We start from the raw sequence: 18943 nt of genomic DNA, 5'->3' as shown, positions 1-18943 counted from the left end.
GTGTTTTTGAAGCCTGGCCTGTTGGCTGGAGCTCCTGGGGATGCTGGTCACATTTGTCAGGGTGGGAGCAGAGCAAAGAAAGGAGGAGGAATTTCTAGGTTGGGCTTGCAAACCCAAGTTTTTCAAAATTCCCAGCATGTTAAAAAAAATACAGAGCTAATCTGGCCCTTGGTCTCTAGGTTACATTTGCCTCAGCCGAGGCTGAGCTCATGGAAAATTGCATCCTAGCTCCTGTGCTCCCTGCCAAGATTAGTAGGTTTAAAAACTAACCGATAACATCTTTGTAAACTTGGAGTCATTTCTTTAAAGCCTGCTGATCCTTCCAGCCTGGATTTTGGAGCTTTCCTAGAGATCCAAGAGAGCCAAACAGGACGATGGCATCTGCCCTGAAAAATCACCCAGGAGCCTCACAGTGCTTTCAGCTGTTCCCGAGGGAGGAAAGAGGCTGATGTTTGCCAAGGCCCTGAGGGGTGTGCTGGGATCCTTCTCCCTGTTCCCAGCCGGATGCACAGCACACAGCGACGCTCTGCACGTAATTTATATTAATCACCGGTTTTATTTTTAAAAAATTACAATAGAAAAGTACCTTTAAACATATTTCCAAAAGCAGAGTAGACAATGTGGAAGCTTCTCTCCTCTTCACGAGACAAAGTACAGGAAATAGTTTGCTAAAAGAGTTAGTCCGTCGCTTGGGAACGCTGATATCGTTCCTTTAGGAGCCACTCTGAGGTTTGTCTTGGATTTGATTTCTTCTCACATCACTTTTATCAGGCCCATTTTTTACAGAAGACCCCAACGGGACCATTTCTGATGGTGAAAAACCCCATTTTTTAATCCCCCTGTCCCACCCTGGTGGCCAGAATCTCAGCCATCTTATTTTGGCCCACCCACAGGACAAGAGGAAGGAGAAAGGAAAAGGTGATCATGTTTAATGAGGCCACGAACAGCTGGGAAAAACCAGCTATGGTGAGGCCTGGGCAGCAGCTGAGCTCAGTGTTCCCTGCAGCTGGAATGGAGATGGGGGAAAGGCAATGGAAGGAGAAGTTCTGCACCTCCCTTTGCAAGAAACCGAAACCTGATAGAGGTTTTGGGTCAGTTTGCTCTCTTCTTTTTCCGAACTCCTCCTGGAGCAAGGAGAAGGAGAACTAGTCTGTCAAGCAGTCTCTCTGCTGGTACTCTATCTCTGTAAAGGATGTTGGCAGCTCCCCTTCTCGTCTTTGCACATGGAAACATGGCAATGCCACGCAGGGAGCAGCTGGACCAGCATAACATCAGCACTAAAACCACAGGCCAGGCCATGCCAGCGCTTCAGCATAACGGGAAGCCCCTCAGGACTCGTGTCCAACCTCGAGGAAGCTGGCAAACCAAGGATTTGTTGGTATTGTTTTTCATACAGCAGTTTACGTTGCCCGTAACAGCTTGGAGCAGTCGTGGCAGGAGGAGGAGGAGGCAAATTGTCACCTTGCTACGTGTGTGGGCTGCCCGCCCATCCCTGATCCGAGCTGTGGTACCCCACGGAAGCTTTGCACAGCAGCTATGAACACAGCCCCAAGGTAAAAAAAAAAAACCACAGGAAGGAAGTTCCTGGTTGTCCTGCCTGCTCTTCATTTGGTGCAACTGGGAAGAAAACAGTAATACTGTAGTGTCTGCAGACGCCTTGCCAACACAGCCAGAGCACGGGTCCTGTGCCAGAGGAGCACGGTTCCTATAAACCCACATCGTGTGTGTCGACATCCTCACACTTGTGAACATCGTGCCTTCCACATGCAGCTGGCGGGGCCAGGGGATAATAAGACTCTTCTTTACACACCTCAGCAGTCAAGCACAAAACCTGTGGTCCGACCTGGTGTAAGATTGTCCTCTTGAGGAGCTTTGGTACAAAAATACTTAACTCTTGTTTTGTTTTTTCTTTTAGTTTGTTTTTTCTTTCTTTTTGGTTTTTTGGGTTTTTTTTGTAGTCTTCTTTCCTATGGCTCCATTTGAAAAGCCTTTTCAAACTCTACAACAACGCCTGTCAAACCATGCTTTCGGGAGTAACACACTCTTCCTTACAAATATACAGTGTAAAAGAGGAAAATATTATTACTAGGTATGTTTTTCTTTTTTCTTCTAGGAGAGCAGATGTGTGATAGAGGCTGTGGGAAAGTCTTGGAGGAATCCAAACTTGTGTGAGGTTTTTTTTCAAGCCTGAAACAACAAAGAGAGGTGTTAAAAAAAAAGAGCAGCTGTGATAGAGGAAAAAGGGCTGTGGTTAATCTTTCTTCCTTTGTGGAAGGAAGGAAGCAAGGTAGGGGGGAGAGGGAGGCCTGTTTTGGAAATTTGTGTCAGGACCATGCTCTAAGGACAGTTGTTTAGCAGGGAAAGGGCAAGGTGGGACATGGCTGCAGGGAGCATCCCCGGCACAAAGAGCCCCACTGATCCCACTTTGTTTCCTCCCATTGGCTGCAGTCCCCGGGGCTGGAACTGGGGAGCTGGGAGTTAAGTGTGAGTTGCATTTTGCAGTTAAGAGGAATTCAGTCTGTTGATCCAAGGCAGGAAGCAAGGACGGAGATGAGATTAGCGGGGGTAATTCAAAGCTGAGAGGCATTCCTTGGCTGTGGAAACTCTCACCCCAGATAACAGCAATCAAGGCGGGAATGGCAGAGATGTGGTTCTGCAAGGCACTAGCTGGAGCAGCCCCAGGGTCGTGCCAACCTCAGGGTCATTGTGTTGACTTCCTTACTCCTCTGGCCCCTTCCCAAAGCAGGCAAGCCCACAGGGTGGCATCCTTACCAGCACACTGAGGTCCTGTGGAGAGCACATCAACCCAGTAGCCACCTTGGAAGACTCCATTAATACCCACAAGACTGACTGTAGGCCACCATCACACACCTGAGACCTGTGGGAGGACACAGCGGAGAGTGAGGGGCGCTGGCACTGGGTCAGTGTGCTCAGGGGAGGGGGCGGTGTCACAGGGACCGCAGTCAGCCCTTCCTGAGGGGACAGCTTGCAGCTTAGCTGGGCCAAAGATGGCGCTTGGTGGTCTTGGACATCTTTTCCACCCTAAATGATTGTGGGATTAGCCCTGCCACGATGGGCTCCAGGCAGCAAATACAGACAGATGCAGGCAGGAGAGCCAGGCCCTCAGCCAAACCCCCTGTGCCCTTCCCAGCTGGAGGAACCTGGAAGGGAAACAGGAGGTCCCTGAGTCTCCATCCTCACCACCCACTATGGTTCTTGGGCTGGTGGACCTGTATCAAGGGGTTTGCTCATCTCCCCTTCCCAGAAGCATCTCTGCTTACATTTTATCTGGAAACATTGCCATGTTGCATATTTTGGAAGAACCATTGGTTCCCAAAGCCTCCCTACTCCTTATTTTTATCTGCTGGGCCTAAAATAGCCAGTGAATTCTTTATGGATCCAAGTCTGGGGCTGGCTGCAGCCAGGGCTGGGCCCTGTGCCCTCCTGGCTGAGTGACCTCGTGGCCGCAGCACAGGGCTGCGGATGCCAGGCAGATGGGCAGAGCAGTCACATGTGAGCATGGGTAGCTGATGCCAGAGCTTTGGATGCACTGACATTTCTCCACAGGCGGGTGTGGAAGCAGGAGGCTTCCCAGCAGGGATTGTTCCCAGCTAGGATGGTCCAGGCAGGCTGGGATTGCAGGCCAAGCAGTACTCAGTGTCCACCAAGTGTCTTCCATATGAGTCCCCTTTGTTTATTTATCCACAAAGGCCAAAGTTATTTGCAGAGCATTTCTTGCAAGGCTTTTTCCATCCGAAGAGGTCCCAGATGGAATGGGATGTGTCCCTCTGTCCTGCTGGGCAGCCGGGTGCTCGGTAAGGCTGTGCTTGTTTTGGCAGCCCCACCACCCTGGGCTGCCTGGATAGTTTTCCTTAAGGTTTTATGATGTGATGGTGTCAGGGCTGCCTTTTCCATCACAACACTCTGGCATGGTGCCTTTCCATCCTGCCCCAGGACATGTGGGGAAGTGTTGGGATGAGTGGTGGCACAGACATCCCCTTCTGGGCACAAGGAGGGAAATGGACTTGGGGTGTCTGCTGAAGAATGGCCACCCACCCTGAGCTGCTGGAGACCCCAGGAGTGGCAGTGGGGGAAGCTCAGGGCAGAGGTGGAGGTGGTCCCCAGGCAGCACAGAAGGATGGGAGTGGGACAGTGGCACTCACCCGGCATTCAGCAGAACTGACGGGACTTCCAGCCCTGAGAACCAGCCTCGGAGGGAGGGAGCCAGCGCATCTGCAAAGGCAAGGGGGACACAAGGTGAGAGGAGGGTGGCTGCCCACCCTGGCAAGATCAGGCTCCATCTGGGATCTCTTTTCCTGGCTTTTCCCAGGCACAGGGCAGAGGGAGGTTGGAGCGCCAGTAGTACAGCCATCCCAGCTCCAATTCCAACAGTAACCCTGAGGCTGAGCACAGCTCCTGGCGTGGCTGCTTCCAGCAGGATGGAGCTGGAACAGCAGCACCATGGTCCCACTGAGCAGGAGTGAGCTCATCCTTCTTAGCTCCTGCAAAGCCTGCTTGAAACAGGGCGGAAAACATCAGATGCCAAAATTTGGCATGCAGGCACTCAGCGCTCTGCCAGATAACTCCGAGCCAGCCCCACCAACCATCCTGCAGTTCCTGGTCCCGCTGCTGTCTGCAGAATCCAGCAAAGCAACTCCAGTTTGGATGGTGGCACCAGTCTCCAGCCCCCACCCAGCAAACCCACAACTCCAGCAGCTGCACAGGAGGATGGGAAGGTGCAAACAGCACCATCACCACCAGGCTGATATTTCACATCAGGTAATATTGCTTCTGTCTAATGTCAGGTCTCGGCTTGGGTTTTCCCGAGGGACTCTCAGAGCTTCCGTACGCCTCTGTTTCCTTGGCTGTGTGCTTCCCTGAGGAGGGCAGGTGCTGCCTGTTAGCAGTTATTTGACAAGGCAAGTACGTAGCTGCAATAATATTTACCAACGCTCTTCCTATGAACAGCAGGGCCCAAAAAGATGGAGTTTCATTCAAAGGCTGCACATGGTTTGCACACTGAGCACTTTTCCTCACCCTTCTGCTCAAACCAGCCCCTGGCTGCTCCAGCTCCAGTGATGGTGGCTCTGGATAACCTGGCTCAATCCTGGCAAGCCAAGGCCAAAAGCCTTTTGGATGCAGTTTATATGGCAAATCTATTTCCATTTGCTTGTTACCTCCTGTTCATCACTGAGCTGGAGTCGGCAGCTAGGAGCAAAAGCCAGGATGATGTCCAGCACGGATGCTTGAGGAGGTAGCTGCCCTTTCCCCCCTTGTGGCAGGGGTCCTTTCCCAGCATCCCCATGATGCCGCAAGGCTGGCATTGCAAAGAAATCCTCTTCTTCCACCATTTCCACTTCTCCTCCTTTTCCCCTGCTCCTCTCCCAGGCGGATGGTTAATTTTTAACAGCCACATGCTGCCATCGGGGGCCAGCAGCAGTGGCAGCCGGCAGAAAGTGCTTGTGACGAGGCAGCACCTCGTCAATAAAAGATGGACCCTCCATTTGCGCTTCGCTTCCCTCTCCTCCCCGTGAGAGCTGCTTGGCTTCACACCCCATGAACAGCACATCGCATCCCAGCCATGCTGCAGGGGCAGCCAGGGGTTCTGGAGCCCTCCCCTCACACTGGCAGCCGGATGGTTCGGTGCCAGGAGCGATGGGGATGGTCCAGACCCTGAGAGCATCCCCAGCCCTCCCTTCTCCCTCACCACCTGCCCCGCCGCAGGTCCCAGCAAAAGTAGAAAGGCAGAGACAGATGTCTGGGGAAAGACAGGATCCCTGCCAGCGTTCAGCTCCATTTGGGAGCCTTCCCTAAATCTCAGGGAGTGGGGAGTGAGTGCCTGTGAGCCGGGCAGAGTTAGTGGTGCGGTGAGCACCGAGGGGAAGGGGGGCCGGGGCGGGCAGGAAGGTGAGCGGTGGAGGCGGAGGGGTTGGAATTACCTGGGCGTGCAGCGAAGCGGGATAGGTGAAAGCAGGAGGAGGTAGAGCAGGTGCTAATTCCGCTGGGTACAGAGGGTACGGCCCCCACACTTCAGGGCTACTGGGATAAAGTGCAGGCACTGTGAGCTCATCTGCAAGAGAAGAAGAGGGAGAGTTAATGGTGACCAAAGGGCTGTGACCCTTGCTGCATCCTTCCTTCTCCCCTTAATGCAGGAGCAGAGCTGGCCCTGGAAAAGTGTGAGATGCCACCACTGAGAGCCGACTCACAAAGCCAAAACAGCATTCACCCGCTGGGATAACATGGGATGAGTAATGCTACAGGGCTGGGGACATTGCTCAGGGAGCTGAAGCTGGGCTCCTTGTCTCCAACAGGTTTAGCAGTCCCAGGGATTCAGCAGAGGACAGTGTGCAGCTCATGCCTGTGTGCAACAGCAGGGTGAGGAGCCAGCATTTGTGTGAGAGAAGCTCTTCCACAAGCGGAAACGGGCATGGAGCGCTCACAGCAGGGCATCGCCGAGATCTCTCCTGAGACCTCGTCCTGCTGGCTGTCACCTGTCCCCGGTCCTCTCCTTTGGGAACCCCCCAGCACGTGCCACCACGCAGCAAGCAGGTACCAACACTTCCAATGGGACCTAGTATTCCCCTTGGCCACCGCCTCACGGCATCCCTGCTCCTTCCAGCCCCTGGTGCCTGCCAACCCGAGCCCTGCTGGCAGTGCAGGGGGTACTCACAGGGCTCCCGGGCGATGAACTGAGGTACGGTGGTGGGGAGAGGGGTGCTGGGATTTGGGGTGCCCACCAGCTTGTTCTTGGCCATCTTGGTGTTGGCCTTGGCGAACTCCAGCCGCAGCGTCTGGGGGATCTCGGGGTCAAAGCGGATGCCCTGCGGGAAGGAAAGGAGGGAAGGAGGCGCGGCGGGTGGGCGAGCACCGCCGCGTGCCGGCCCCGCAGCAAAAATAACTCCCCATTATTTATGGGTTTTTTCAACTTGCAGCCCTGAAATGAGCTAATTTGCCGGGCCCCGAGGCAGCTCACATTCCTCCGGCATCTTTAGCATCGGCACCATATTTGGCAGTCGGCATCCCGCAAGGCCGAGCTGTTATCCAGAGGGATTAGTGGAGCCAAAAAAAAAGTTTTACATTGAAAATGAAGAGAAGGAATAAAACAACCCCGAACCAAAATGCAGGGAGGGCTGGGGAGGAATTGGAGAAAGAACCAGCTCCACACAATTCTGCCTGTGACTGTTTTCAGCTCACTTCACAAGTTGTTAAAAGAAAGTGAAATTTGTTTTTTTATTTTGCAGACTTAGCTGGGATTTTTCCTGCTGAATAAACAGGAGAGGCTGGGAATGCTCTTTTTCACTTGTATCTAAGGCTCGAGTGCTGAGGGTTCAAGCCCTCCTGGATGGCCCTGAGAAAGGTGAGAGGGATGCAGCCCTCCAGGACGGAGGATGCAGCTGAGAAACAGTGATGGGATTGTCTGGAGGGATGGGGATGTCATGGGGCCAGCTGGTATGGGAGGTGCAATCCTAGGGATGGAGGAATTCAGAGTCTCTCGGGACAGGGAAAGAATAGGAAAATGCAGCAATGGAGTGGCTGAGCCAGGCACACTCACGTTCAGCGCGTTCTTCGCTGCCTCTGCCTCGGAGCGGCTGTCGAAGCTGACAAAGCCCACGGGCTGCGGAGGAAGGACAGGAGTCATCAGTCAGGTTCATGGGGAGCAGAGAGAGGAGCCCCTCACCCCAGGGAATGGTAGGATGGTTGCACCCTTTGGAGCAGCTCCTACCTGCTTGGAGGTGAGTTTGATGAGAGACCCTTCGTAGCCCTGCAAGGAAAGGATTAAACAGGGTGTTTGGTGGAGATCCCCATGATTGAACAATAATAACTGAATAAGCTGACTGAATTAGACTTCAGTGGTTTGGGGCCATGGGGCAGAGGCCATCCCCATGCTTTCAGCCCCCCTTTCCCTCCCCAGTGTGATACCTTAAAGGGTCTGAAGAGCAGGTAAAGTTCCCGGGGCTTGATGTCCAGAGGCAACCCACTGACAAAGAGTGTCCTCACCTGGAAAAGAAGCAAGGAGGTTCCTGGGGACCCTCTCTCATCCCTAACTTGGGGATACACCACACTCCCCATAGCCAGAGGGACAATGTCAGCCCAAGGGGAACCTCCTGGGCAGACAAAAGCCTCAAGCCAATGTGCTGGTTTTGCATCACGCTTGAGTGATGCTGAATTTTTGGGAGAGGTGGCCCCATCCTTCTTGTGGCCATGGAGGAAGCTGCTAAGGCACCATGGAAGGGTAACAGAGACCTGTCCTCACCCCAGCAGTCCTCTCCAGGATAAAAAGCTCACAGAAGCCCAGCACCTTCCTACCCCGGTCTGGCAAACAGGATTTCTCCCATCATCCCCAGCGGATCCTGGACTCCACAGACAATGCCCATTGTCTCAGTTTAATTACAGCAGCTCATTAAGGACTGGGAGAAGCAAACACCAACTCTTCCTCCTGGAGGAAAGGCCCTGGTTTAGGAGGGGGCTGGATTTAAGCAGCTTGTCCCTGGTTTGTAAAAGTCACCTTTTAAGGAGTTTTAACCCTTTTTGAGTGGATGTAATGTTTATCATGGTGCAGCATCCTCAAAGCTGGGATGTTTGACAGAAATTCTGCTCCTAGCACCCTGAAGGGGGGATGTGGGGCTCCTCAAGGATGGGAAAACTGGGATGGTTTTGCTTTACAACCAGCTTGTAAGCAGGAGAGCAGTGTGAGGAACTGAACATGCTGGCCCTCTCCTCATCCCCAAAATCTCATCCTAACCCTTTGGACTGTAGAAGGGGAAAACCTTGATGTATTTTATTTAATTTTTTTGGCCAGGCACCCTGCCTGTCCCATTCCCTGGGAAAGAGACATGGGAAACAGCCAGAAACAGCCAGCCCAGACCTATTCTTTTGCTGACATTTCTTCTTTCTCTTGCAGATAAGCTATCTCCCCCATCTCCCAGCCTGGGAGCAGCAAACGTTCCTGCTTTGTGGAACAAAACCTCTGGCTGACCTATATCTATTAAATAACAAAAGGTACTCAGCTGTTTGCACACAGCCCTTGTGTCAACAGCCCCAGTGATACCTATCCTGGGTGCCAGCATTATCATCACCATCATCATCCCTGTGGGTACCAGCATTCAGGCTGGATGAGATCAGCAGAGAAGGGATGTCCTCACCCCTTCCTGAGCCAGGGCTACAGGCAGGCACAGCCTGGTAGCCTGTCCCCTCTATCGGGACCATCCCCCCAAACTCTTTAGGGGACCCCTGCCAGCTTTCTGCCTGTCTGCTGAGACCAGGGAGTGGTGGAGCATCCCACAGCGTTCAGTGCTGCCCCGTCCCCCAGTGGAGACATTGCCCGAATTTCTCCTGGCAGGGGCTATGGGGGGATTCACCTGGAGGATCTCCCCTTGTGTCCATGAAATTCAGTCTAAAGAAAGCAAACTTTTCCTTTCCTAGGTTAAAAATACTGGCTGTCAGACAGTTTCTCCTGAGCACGGCTGCTGCCCAGGGAATCGGCTCTCCAGACACATCCACCCTCCCAGGTGGGTTTACATCCTGAGCAGGCCGAGCATCCCTGCACGGTGTCCCCTGCCTCCCTCATCCCTGGAGCCATCCCTGGCTTCCTGCCTCTCCTCTCCCTGGGGAGCCTCAGGAAACACTAGGGACCTCCAGTGGGAGGGACTGGGGGGAGTGGGGAAAGCTGCTGCCAGTTTGCCGCATCCCTGAAATCCAAACCGTGCGCATCCCTGAAATCCAAACTGTGCGTGCCCAAGCCTGCCAGACCATTTGTCCCCAAAGCCACATGGGAGAGAGACAGATATGAAAGATCCCAAGGAAGCCTCCGAAATTCAGCCCCACAGAGGAAGGGCTTCTCTTCTTTAATGACTTTGTTTTCTTTGCAAGTTCAAACGCGGGTCGGCCAAGTTCGAATCCGTAAAATTATACAGCGGCAAGAGGAGAAGGGCTCCAAAGGATCCCCCAGCTGCATTCCAGCCCCAAAAGGGTTTTTGGGGCCCAGGGCAAGGGATGGATACGAGCTCCTGGGTGCTCCCCATCTGCATCCCGCAAATGCACACAGCCCCAGGGATGCTGGAGTAGGTCCTATATAATCAGCATCCTTTCACTGGGTAATGAGCCAGTGGGACTGGCAGAGCAAGGGAGCATCCTTGGGGATAATCCCAGCAGGCTGGACAGATTTTGCCAAGGGAAAGATTCTAGACAGAAATATTACTCCTGCCCTTAAATGGAAGGGGAGCTTTGGCCCGCAGGGAGCTGCTCCAGGTTTTTTTGTGCTGAGAGATCCCAGGGATTCAGTCCCCATCCTCTACCAGAAACACTCCTAGAGCAAAATCCTTCCCTGAAGCAGGAAAAACGAAAAGCATTATCAGAAAAATTTCAGGCAGCAGGCACATATATGTTCTCCCATAGGGAAGAATTACTCCTTCAGAGAGTTGGATAAGGCACAACGCCTACTCCCAAGGATGTCATGGGACAGGGCCAGACTGACAGCTCTCGAGCAAGGATTAAAGGGCGCTGGAGCATGGGATTCCCCCAGCTTAAACCCCACAGTCTTTTTGGACATCCTGAGCTGTTTCAGTTCTGCTGTACAAACATCTTTCAGTTTCTATTTGGTGGAGCATTTCTCCGTTTCTCCTTCTCCCTTAAATTTGGGATGAAACCAAAGACTTTTTTAAAAGCCATAAGTGCCAATATTTGCTCCAGGAGGAGCTCAAAGGTGACCACCTTGACTTCCTTCCATGGGGATGGCAGCTATGGGAATGCTCCAAGTCCCTTTTCCATAGTCCTCCTGGGCTCCTGCTGCTGCACCCCACAGCTCCCAGATTTGCCAGGGTTCCTGGATCCTACATGTATTGCCTCACTTCTGATGTGTCCCCTCCTGGCTTTTGTTTTCGCTGCAGGAAGTCTGCTCTTCTGTGCTACTCTCCTCTTCCCTGGAAATCATCACCATCCCCCTTCTGGCCTGTCCCACTCACCTTTGCATCCCACCATCCCAGTCTTTTGTCCCTGAAATCCTGCATCTTGTCTTGGGCCAGTTTAAGGGATACTGGAAAGGCTCTGTGGAGGTTTGCCGAGATGGTCAGTGCTGAGGACATGCCAGGAGAGGCAAAGATCTGGGCCAGGAGGTGACCGGGGTTTCCAGAGCATGGATCAAGGATGACCCCAGCATGGAGAGGTCCGTGATGGAAGCCCTCCTCCTCCTCTTCCTCACATGAAGCCACAAGCTTACCAGGTTTGTCTCCTGCAGGTAAGGAGGTACCGGGGGGGCATTTGCTTGGCTTGGACCCCCATCACACGGCAGTGCCCGGAGGGATGCCGGGTGCCCCAGTGGCAGTGTCCTGCCAGCATGGTCCCGGTCCTCTGTCCTGTCCTGTCCCGCCCTGTCCTGCCCAAACCACCCCCGGTAAACGTTAAACAGGCCCTGGGAAGGCGGGAGGCGTCCGGGTGATTCATCCACGAGGCATTTAATCGCCTCCTTCAGCCCAGCTCCCATCCCTCGTCCGTCCTTCCGTGCGCCCCTTCCAGCGGGGCTCGCTTTAATTCTCCACCAGCCGATTATCCGCTTGACTGCCCGCCGCCGGGGAGGCACCGGATCCCGGCGGCAGCGGGAGGGCGATGGCACGGGGCTGCCACCGAGCCGTGCAACCCTCCGTGTGAGCAGGGCTTCCCCTCCCGTTCCCGGCAAAGCGGGGTGCATCCCCACCCCGCCGGGATTAGTCCAGGCATAAATAATCTCTTGGCTAATGCAGCGTCTTCCTCGGCTGGGTTTAGATTCCCGGGCTGTGTGTACGCATGCCTTCAGCCCGCAAAACTCCCCGACATAAACAAGGCTGAGGCCGAGGGATGCCGGCTTCTCCGCCCGGGAGATACGGGAGGACCGGGCTAGATCTCCGGCCTCGCCACCCGCAGCCGCTCTGCTGGAAAATCACGGTTCTCGCACGTCCGGTGAAGGACGGGAGGAGAGGAACAGCCCTTGGGGAAAAGCGAGTCCAGAGCTGCCGGGGCTGGAACGAGGAAGCGGCAGAGGAAAAGGCAGTGAGCAGCCAAGGGAGCAGATGGGGGATTGCAACAGAGCGGAGGAGCGGCGGGATCAGGCGCGGGTCACACTCGTCCCTGTCCCGCCTGGAGCTTGCTCCCAAACCCTCCGGACCCCACGCTTCAAGGAGGAAAGGAAGCAGGAGCGCGGGGGGATGCAACGCAGGGGCCACGGGGACAGATTTTATCCACTCGCTGGACACGTTCCCCCTAGAAAGCATCCCTGGGGTCCCCTCCCCATGGCACGGCTCCCCCGGGATGAGGGATCTGGCATGGGATGGGGACGAGGGCCACGAGCCGGGCTCTCCGCAGCCACTCCGCTACCAAATAAGGCCTCCGCCGAGCCTTTTACATGCCGTTCTCGCCCGGCCAAAGTGACGTGACCGCCTTCCCAAATTGTTCTGGCTCCTACGTGGGGAAGCCCCTGGCCCACAGCTCCCCTGCACGGGGGGTGTCCTTCCCGGGGGGGACAGGCGAGAGGGACGGGGAAGCCACCCGGGCGCCAGGAGCAGGCGGGAGGAGCGGGCATGAAGCGGGGGCTTTTCCCACCTGGCAGCACCCCGACTGACCTCCCCGGCATGGGGGCTGCTTCTCCCTCTTTTCTGAGGGAACAGGAGGCTGCAGGCAAGCCCTGGGAGTGGGGAGGTGAGGCACCACAGTAGCTGAGTAACCCCTTTCCCTGCGCTTGAGCAAATAGACAGCACCGGCTTCTCCAGCCTGGGCTGGAACAAGTCCTGCCAGGAAAATACCTGCCTGGCACCGGAGCAGCGCGGCTTGCAGGCAGGAGCGGGCATCGCCCTCCTCGTGTGTCCTCGGCTCTGTGCGTGTCCCTGGCACCTCCCAGCCGTCCCGTCCGGGTGTTCCCCATGTCCGGCATCACCGGGTCAGGGGGTTCCCCTGGGCGACAGTCAGCCCCCGGCCCTGCGGATCTGGCCGGGAGCAGAGCGAGGGCTGCCTTTTGCCGGCATGGGTTTGGAAAAGGCCATGCTTTTGGAAAAGGCAACAGGCCTCCATGGGTGTCACCCATGCCATGCCCACCAGAGCCGCAGCATCATCTCCCACACAGTCCGCCAGGCCACCAGTGGAAAAAAACTCCACGTTTTTTAGGAAACTTTGGGAAGTTTGAAGCCAGAACCACCTCTGGAATAAGCAAATGAAGGCAGGCGGCAGCGGGCGATGGAACTGCGGTGATTGATCCCAGCGTTGGCCACCAACCAGGGAGCCCAGCAGGGACCTGCTGGAGCAGCCCAGCCGGGTGGAGGGTAAGGAGGAGGAGATCTCCGATCGGAATCTTCCCGCTCTCACCCTGGCAAAGTCCAAATTCCCATCTCAAGGTCACGGGCAAAACCAGGAACTTTGCGGCTGGAATGAAGCAAACCAGCACTCACCGTGACGGGGTGTGGGGTTGGTCTCCCGTGGGGATGGGAGCGTTTCGGATATTTTTGGGGTGAGACTCATGGGAAAGAGATTCACAGCCGCTGGATGCACAGTACCCACGGGCACCGGCAGCACCAGGCACCGGCAGCGGGACCGGGGAGTGCCTGATTTATCCCTCACGCCCCCCGGGGCGATCCGTGTCACGCGTGGGGCTCCCCGCGCCCGCAGGTTTCCTCCGGCGAGGCGGAGGGGCGTTTGCGGCGAGCCCCAGGGGGATGCCGGCGGTGAACGGGAGAGTCCCGGGGAGCGGGGATGCGCTCCCGCCGCTCGTCCCTGTCCCCCCCGCAGCAGCCCCGGGTACCGGGAGCCCGGTGCGTGAGCACCCGCGGAGCGCAGCTCCCGGGGATCGCGGGTGGGGAGGGGGAAGCCGGAGCCCCTCCGCCCCAAATCCCCGGTGCGTGTCCCCCCCGGTACCTCTTCCTCGGGCAGGCTGGTGTCGGCGGGGCCGCCCTCCCTGTCGGCGGGGACGCTGCTCATGGTGCGACCGGCCAGGCTCCTCGTCCCGCCGGCGGCAGCCGCGTCCGGGCGGGCGGTGCTGGGGGCTGGTCCCGGCGGCGGCGGGGGGGCCGGGGCGGGGCGGCGCGGCCGGGGAGGGACGGGGCGGGGGCGCGGCGGAGCGGCGGGGACGGACCGGGCCGCGGGGGGATGGAGGAGCGCCGGGATACGGGAGGTGGGCGATGCGAACGCGGGACACAGGGCTAGGGACATGGGACACAGTGCCATGTGGGGCCACAGGACACGGAGTTGGGAATTCAGGGCAGTCCTGGAGACATAGAAGACAGTCTAGGACGTAGGGGATACCGGATACAAGGCTGGGGACATGGGGCACAAGAATGGGGAGATGGACACAGTCTCAGGGACATGGGACACGGGCTGGGGGTGTAGGACAGGGCTGGGCAGACGGGACACAGTCCTGGGGACACGGGACAAGGCTGGGGACACAGGACGCAAGGTTAAGGATACAGGACAGCACGTTGGGGACATGGTGCACAGACCCAGGGACATGAACGTGTTACGGCTGTGGGGCAGAGGAGGGGACCCGGTGCAGGGCTGGGGGCAGTGGAAGGACCAGCGGGAGCTCATCACCCCAACCGGCCCCACCTGGGGGCTCAACCCCTCCCTGCCCAGCCCGGGGACTGCACTTAGGCTTCATGCTTAGGCTAGGCTTTTGCTGAGCCTGCGCTGGACCTGGCATCGTGTACGCTTCGTTCTAGAGCTCGGTGTTGGGTCGTTCCAGCCCTGCAGAGCCCCGGGGAGGCGGCTGTGACCCTCGGGGTGGAGAGCAGCAGCTGTGTCAGCCCAGGTGCTGCCCGGGCACAGCGCTCGGCCGGAGGTGACGCCGAGGACATCCTGCCCGGGGCACAGGGCTCCTTCCCAACGGGCCCTTAAGGTCACCGCCTGCCTTTCTGCGCCTCACCAGCCGAAACAGACCTGGGGGCAGGTGCCCGTCTGTCCTGCCGGCTGCCCAGGGGACACAGCCTGGCCACCCACAGGTTTGCATCATCCCCGCGGCAGCGATTCAAAGGACAGAAGGAGGTGAAAATGAGCTGTGCCAGCTGGATTTGGGGAAGCGGGAAGTGTCTGGCTACAAGGCAGCTGAGCCTAGAGGGAATCTAGAGCACAGGGACTGATCTAGTCACCCAAATCTGCTGGAACCTCTGGCTTTTGGGGTAGATTTTCAGCAGGGGGGAAATTTAGAGATGTGTTTTATCTCTTTGTTTTCCCCATCCACAGGCATCTAGACAAAAATCTCTGCTTGGACAGTGCACGGGACAATACTCACAACCCTTATTTGGACTCAGCTCTGGGGAAGAGCTGCAGCTGCCCAGCAGCGCTGGAACCCAGGTTGGAATCACAAATCAGAAAAAGGGGAGGTTTGGATTTTTTGTAGCCATGAAGCTGGACTTGGGGAGAAAATCCAATTTGCTCCAGCAGATATTGCCCCGCTTCCCTGCCTTGAACCCCCCGACCTGAACCCAAAGCCTCATGTCCCACAGAAGTCTGGGTTTCTCTGTGTTAGCTGCTGATCCTATCCCCTCTTCCCTACAGGAATTTCTGCTGCATGGATGTCCACCTGTGTTTCCCACCCCGGGGCCCGCGTGGATCCGGGACGCGGGGCCGGGACCCCCGGGGAGCGCGGGGTCACACCGCCCCCTGCCGGCGCGACGGGGCGGCGCGGGGAGGTGGCACCGGGCTGTCCCCGGCGGTGACACCCGCCCCGACAGCGCCCGTGCGACCCGGGCACCGCACCCCGCACACTCAAAGGGCTGCGGTTCCCTCGGACAGCAGAACTGGAGGCATTTTATTCCCGAAAAAAAGCACAAACAATAGAGCTAACGCGTGAGCGACGACAGACTCGAAGCAGGTCTGAGAATCCCAGTGGAAGAAAAAGAAATGACACAAACAAGGAAGAAATGGTTTGATGGAATGAGGGATGTGGCGACCGGACTCTTCCCGGAGTGTGTAGTGCTTCCCAGGACCAAACACCCAGCTGGGCACGGGCAGCATGAGGTGAGTGCTCAGCTCTTGACAGGGGTGGACGCGGCCTTCATGGTCTTCTTCAGGTGGTGGTAGTTGGGCAGGATCTTCATCAGGAAATCCAGCTGCAGCGTCTGGGGCTGGAAAGGGAGGCAGGGGAGGTGAGGGAACAGCCAGAGGGTAGCAGGCCGAGGGGACAGGAGGTGGCAGCGTGTCCCCACGCACCTGTGGCCGCTCGGTCTGCACGCGCCGCAGGCAGTCGGCCCCGTAGATGACGGTGTTCTCCGGGATCACCTCGTAGGTGTTCACGTTGCAGCAGGCCCCGATGATGCAGCCGCTCGTCAGGATCACGTTCCTGCCAACAAACGCTGCCAGGGAGAAGGGAGAGAGAGGAGTCCCTGTGAGAGCTGTTCCCACAGCATTTATAGGAGAAGAATCTCAGCAGGGCCAAAGGCCCCAAGCTGAGAATTACCTTTGGATTCAATGACGTTGTTGTCTCCTACCTTCATCGCTTGGGAATCTACAGGTCTGTGTTAAGTAAAACTGTAAAATGCTTTGCTTATTTTCAGCAGATGAAAAACCCTGATGCCATTTTCAAACCACCACCCAGCCCTGAGCTATCTGAACCCTGACAGATCCCCAGAGATGCCTCCCCCTGGAGGGATCCAGAAGCACAGTGTGCTGGATGGTTTGTCACTGCACAGCGAGGATACAGCACCCGACCTCAAAAACATTGTTGGTGCCAATGACCATGGGCTTGGGCTCCACATCTTCGCTCTCTGGGGTTATATTTTCTGGGTACCTGCAAGAGGGAAGAACAGATTTCCACATCTGAGATCATGATGACAGTGCTCTGTGGGGCAGCTCAACTTCGTGACAGACTGAAGCCACAAATATCCCATCCAGCTGAGCTGGACTGTCAGAAATTTGAGACTGCTTAGGATTAGGATTCTTCTACTCTGTCAGCTTGAGAAGAATTCAGAAGGGGGACTTAGCATCCAGTATCTGAAGGGGGCCCGCAAGGAAGCTGGAGATGGACTCTATCAGGAACTGGAGTGACAGAACAAGGAGTAATGGGCACACACTTAAAAAGGGGGAAATTAGGTTAGATATACATAAGAAAATTTTTACTGTGATGGGGTGAGATACTGGAATAGGTTGCCCAAGGTAACACTTGCTGCATCAACCCTGGAGGTGTCCAAGGCCAGGTTGGACAGGGTTTGGAGCAACCTGGGATAGTGGAAGGTGTCCCTGCCTATGGCAGGGGGGTGGCATGAAATGATATTTAAGGTCCCTTCAAACAATGAACATTTGTGATTCTGTGGCTTCTCCCCAAGCCATAGTGCCACACAAAAGCACGAAGTTTGGTGGTTTCCTTTTTAATAAACTCCACCTCCCCAGGGTTTTTAAACCCCCACCGGGTGTCCCACGGACCCGTTGATGATGAGCGCCTGCTCCTCGATCAGGTTCCCCTCTCCGATGACGATGGGCCCCGCCTCGGCGATGATGCGGGCCTTGGGATGGATCACGGTGCGGGGCCCTGCGGGGACAGCCCGGCGTCACCCCACGCCCGCACCGCCGGGGCCGGGCCGGGCGGGGGGCATGGCCCTTACCGATGGTCACGTCCCCGCGGATCTCGCTCTCCACGCACACCACGGCGCCCGGCGCGATCTTCACGCTGCGGGGAGCGGTGGCGCGGTCACGGCGGGCCCGCCCGGGGACCGCGCCGAGGTGCGGGGAGGGGACGGCGCCTCCCGGGGTGCTCGTGGGAGGGATCGGGGGAGAACCGGGAGGGACCGAGGGGGGCACCGGGACTCACCTCTTCTGCACCTTCTCCGCCATGGCCGCGGCCGGCGGCGCCTGCGCGGGGCGGAGCTCCGGGGCGGCGCGGGCGGGCCCGGCCCCGGCGGCGCCACCGCGCGGCCCCGTCGCTCCCCGGTACCCGGGAACGCCGGGATCCCGGGGCAGGCGGGGAAAGGGGCGCGGCTGAGCCAGGCGCCTGGAAAGGGAGAGCGAGTCCCGTGTTTGGGGCTTCAGAGAGGGTCCTGCGTGTTCGTGCTTGAGAAACAGACACCGAGGCCCGTGTTTGGGGGCAGCAGGCTCTTTTGGCCCTTTTTAGGATACTGAAAAGAATAAATCAGGCTTTTTTTTATTCCCCCCCTCAGAAATGGAGACAAAATTCTGGTTTTTTTGCTGGGCGCTCCAAGTCCCGCGTTGTTGCCACTTGGAGCCAGCCCCAGCCGGGCAGTCTCAGGGCAGTGAAACAGACTCCAGCCCATCTGGGGAGTGCGAATGGAGGCTCATCCAGGCACTTGAATGGTTTGATCAGAGGGCCCAAATCCTGATTTTTGGGGTCAGGGCAGACCCCAGACTGGGGAAGGGGGCGCTGCCCCGGGGGGCGGAGCGAGGCAGCGCCGCTCGGGGCGGGGCCACGGAGCGCGGAGCGGGGCCGCACAGGTGTGAGGGACGGGACCGGCACAGGTGCGCGCGGCTCCAGGGCGCCTGCGCGGGGCGGGGCCGAGGGCATTTAAACCCCGGAAGCCGCGGCAGGCGCCATTCGCGCCCCAGCTCTTGGAGGTGTCGGGTGCGGTCGGTGCGGGCTCCCAGGCGGGGCTCGGGTGACGTTCTCTCTGTCCCTCTTTTCTCCTCCTCCTACCCCTTACCCCTCTCCTCCCTAGATCCCCATTCCCTCCCCTCCCTGCCCCTCTCCTCTCCTCTCCTCTCCTCTCCTCTCCTCTCCTCTCCTCTCCTCTCCTCTCCTCTCCTCTCCCTGCCCCTCTCCTCTCCTCTCCCTGCCCCTCTCCTCTCCTCTCCCTGCCCCTCTCCTCTCCTCTCCTCTCCTCTCCTCTCCTCTCCTCTCCTCTCCTCTCCTCTCCTCTCCTCTCCTCTCCTCTCCTCTCCTCTCCTCTCCTCTCCTCTCCCTGCCCCTCTCCTCTCCTCTCCCTGCCCCTCTCCTCTCCTCTCCCTGCCCCTCTCCTCTCCTCTCCTCTCCTCTCCTCTCCTCTCC

The 18943-nt window shown here is 57.3% G+C and overlaps 2 protein-coding genes and 2 long non-coding RNA genes across 6 annotated transcripts; 2 read left to right on the top strand and 2 right to left on the bottom strand.

Moving 5' to 3' along the window:
* Positions 1–536: 536 nt before the first annotated feature.
* Positions 537–13971, bottom strand: RBPMS (RNA binding protein, mRNA processing factor). 3 transcript variants are annotated; one of them, XM_021531573.3, is made up of 9 exons: positions 13873–13971; positions 7921–7998; positions 7724–7762; positions 7553–7615; positions 6671–6821; positions 5940–6070; positions 4164–4233; positions 2773–2878; positions 537–2187 (listed from the first exon to the last, which is right to left on the bottom strand). In XM_021531573.3, exons 1-7 carry the CDS (start codon positions 13933–13935, stop codon positions 4171–4173), a joined length of 588 nt encoding a protein of 195 aa, XP_021387248.1. In that variant the 5' UTR covers positions 13936–13971; the 3' UTR covers positions 537–2187; positions 2773–2878; positions 4164–4170. The 3 variants fall into 3 exon arrangements, with proteins under 3 accessions (XP_021387248.1, XP_085434508.1, XP_085434507.1); XM_085578382.1 differs by lacking the exon at positions 13873–13971 and adding an exon at positions 10962–11269; XM_085578381.1 differs by lacking the exon at positions 5940–6070.
* Positions 7218–11024, top strand: LOC146767712 (uncharacterized). The gene is made up of 4 exons (XR_014954946.1): positions 7218–7357; positions 8903–9000; positions 9424–9509; positions 10887–11024. It is a non-coding gene; the product is annotated as an uncharacterized LOC146767712 (long non-coding RNA).
* An 838-nt stretch (positions 13972–14809) lies between the features above and the next one.
* On the top strand, positions 14810–15643 carry LOC146767711 (uncharacterized). The gene is made up of 3 exons (XR_014954947.1): positions 14810–14951; positions 15193–15303; positions 15508–15643. It is a non-coding gene; the product is annotated as an uncharacterized LOC146767711 (long non-coding RNA).
* Positions 15644–15739: 96 nt separating this feature from the next.
* On the bottom strand, positions 15740–17800 carry DCTN6 (dynactin subunit 6). Its single transcript, XM_021531606.4, has 7 exons — positions 17756–17800; positions 17550–17614; positions 17371–17476; positions 16650–16738; positions 16409–16456; positions 16162–16304; positions 15740–16076 (listed from the first exon to the last, which is right to left on the bottom strand). The coding sequence occupies exons 1-7, from the start codon at positions 17776–17778 to the stop codon at positions 15978–15980; spliced, it is 573 nt and encodes a 190-aa protein (XP_021387281.1). The 5' UTR covers positions 17779–17800; the 3' UTR covers positions 15740–15977.
* Between the last annotated feature and the right edge of the window lie 1143 nt (positions 17801–18943).

Source organism: Lonchura striata, chromosome 4, assembly GCF_050655825.1.
Source record: "Lonchura striata isolate lonStrDom1 chromosome 4, ASM5065582v1, whole genome shotgun sequence".
In the NCBI taxonomy this organism is placed as follows: domain Eukaryota; kingdom Metazoa; phylum Chordata; class Aves; order Passeriformes; family Estrildidae; genus Lonchura; species Lonchura striata.
This window is presented reverse-complemented; position numbering and strand designations above follow the sequence as displayed.

Coding starts and splice junctions, on each gene's coding strand:
- RBPMS (XM_085578382.1), bottom strand. CDS start 11,081: ATGTCCTCAGCACTGACCATCTCGGCAAACCTCCACAGAGCCTTTCCA. Junction 7,616..7,723: donor TCAAACTCACCTCCAAGCAG/GTAGGAGCTGCT, acceptor CTTCCTCCGCAG/CCCGTGGGCTTTGTCAGCTT. Junction 6,822..7,552: donor CAGCGAAGAACGCGCTGAAC/GTGAGTGTGCCT, acceptor TCCTTCCCGCAG/GGCATCCGCTTTGACCCCGA.
- DCTN6 (XM_021531606.4), bottom strand. CDS start 17,778: ATGGCGGAGAAGGTGCAGAAGAG. Junction 17,615..17,755: donor GCGGAGAAGGTGCAGAAGAG/GTGAGTCCCGGT, acceptor CGCTCCCCGCAG/CGTGAAGATCGCGCCGGGCG. Junction 17,477..17,549: donor CCGCGGGGACGTGACCATCG/GTAAGGGCCATG, acceptor CTGTCCCCGCAG/GGCCCCGCACCGTGATCCAT.